Source organism: Arachis duranensis, unplaced genomic scaffold (genome assembly GCF_000817695.3).
Source record: "Arachis duranensis cultivar V14167 unplaced genomic scaffold, aradu.V14167.gnm2.J7QH unplaced_Scaffold_165934, whole genome shotgun sequence".
Taxonomy (NCBI): Eukaryota; Viridiplantae; Streptophyta; class Magnoliopsida; order Fabales; family Fabaceae; genus Arachis; species Arachis duranensis.
Genome location: NW_026264258.1, coordinates 2,927,974 through 2,929,740, shown reverse-complemented (window position 1 = coordinate 2,929,740; position 1,767 = coordinate 2,927,974). Strand labels below are relative to the sequence as shown.

At 25.9% G+C, this 1,767-nt stretch overlaps 1 protein-coding gene across 1 annotated transcript in view; it reads left to right on the top strand.

The window, feature by feature from the left end:
• Nucleotides 1-1,515: 1,515 nt before the first annotated feature.
• Nucleotides 1,516-1,767, top strand: part of LOC107477165 (DNA-directed RNA polymerase 1, mitochondrial) — a gene marked incomplete in the record, with an annotated part of 7,672 nt that continues 7,420 nt past the window's right edge. Inside the window, 1 exon segment of the mRNA XM_016097139.3 lies at nucleotides 1,516-1,767. Within this exon segment, the coding sequence (XP_015952625.1) occupies nucleotides 1,716-1,767 (52 nt within the window).

Here is a 1,767-nt window from a genome sequence, read left to right as displayed (position 1 = left end):
TTAGAGGTTAATCCAGATCATCCTATCATCAAAGACTTAAATGTAAGATCCTAGTTCAATACTATTGATCAATAACAGTCTTTAATTTATCAAACTTGAAATTTTTGAATGGGAAAAGTTATTTAAAATGTGTTATTTTTTTTTTTTGCACTTTTTGAAAATTTTAAGATATAGAATTGCATATCTTGAAAGTTTAGAATGTAAAGTGTTCTAGCATTAACACAAAGTTTGAGGAAGGGACACACTAAATTAACTTGATAATTACCTCAGCTGCTCATTCTATGGCTAAAAAATTACACAAAAATAAATATAGGTGTAAGTTTTATAGTTGTAATTTTGATCAGAGTTTTAAATCTCTTTGTTTTTGTTTTTTTTGTAAGCAGCATTTAAATATTCACTGTAAATACAAAACACGCCGAATAAATCAAGATTTTTTAAAATAAAAAAGTTAGTAAAACGAAGAGTTAATTATTCTTAAATTAAGATAATAAAATAGATATTTCATGAGAATTATAAATTTAATTGTAATTAACTCCTCACTTTATTATTTTAGTAAGTATCTAAATTTCATGTTTGCTTTAGCGTAACACATGCTTTTAATGCAAGTAAAAATAAGTTATTTGGTCAGATTAAATGGTCTTTTTCTTTTTTTTTCAAAGAAAATATTGCACAAATAATATCTATGATATCTAGTTAGCAGTAGTTACTACTCAATAATTGAGTCTAAAACACAATAGGTGAAAAATACTAAAATAATTAAGATATAAATTATTATTTTTACTCATAAAAATTTATAATATTAATAAATTTATTTATGAAAATTTAGCATATTGATAAATTTATTTTATTCAGAAAAATTTATAGTTATTGTTGACATATAAAGACAATCATGAGTAGATACAAAACTAATTTTATTTATTTCTAAATAAAAGTAATTTACTCATAATATATCCTTATCAATTCCTCTCAATTTAGCCTTTATATAATTACAATTCTACTATGTATGTATTTTTATAGCAAATATCATCTTAATATAGTAACAATCAAATACGTTATATATATATATTTTTTAAATACACAATTAATTCATCAGAACTACAGTAATAGTACCCTAATAATATTTTGCATACAATTATATCATAGAAAACATTTTAAGTGCATCGGAGAATACCGGTGTACCAGTTGTTTTAACCGTTGATTTGAATTAATATATATTATATATTTTTTATAATTCAGATCAACGGTTAAAATAACTAGTGCACTGATAAATTATTTTATTTAAAATATATAAAGATAGTTAAGTTTTTTAGAGGAACTTAGACATTGTGGGAGTTTTTTGTCATTTGAAGCTTTCTATGGACAATCATATCCGTTTTTTTATTAATTTTTCAAAAACTATTTTATCAATAATATATTATTTTATCAGCTCTAAAATCTTTCTGAGTGTCAAGTATCGATTTAATATTTTTCTCTATTAATTATGTGTTGAAAAAGGGTTTTACAAGGAAACAGTGGAAGAAAGATGAGATAGGTTTTATGAAGGGTTTAGAGAGTTCCTCTTGAAGGCTTTAGAGGCGGCTGCTACTTCTTGCGCCTCTCACTCACCACATTCTAACTTATTTTCTCGGGAAAATCCCCCCGTCACTTTCTCATGACCCAAACACCATCAACCTGCAACTAAGCTCTCTCGATCTCACGCTTCCACCGTCGCAAAAATGTGGACCTACTTAGCGAAGCGAGCTTCCTCAACCAAGTTCAAGCTACCCT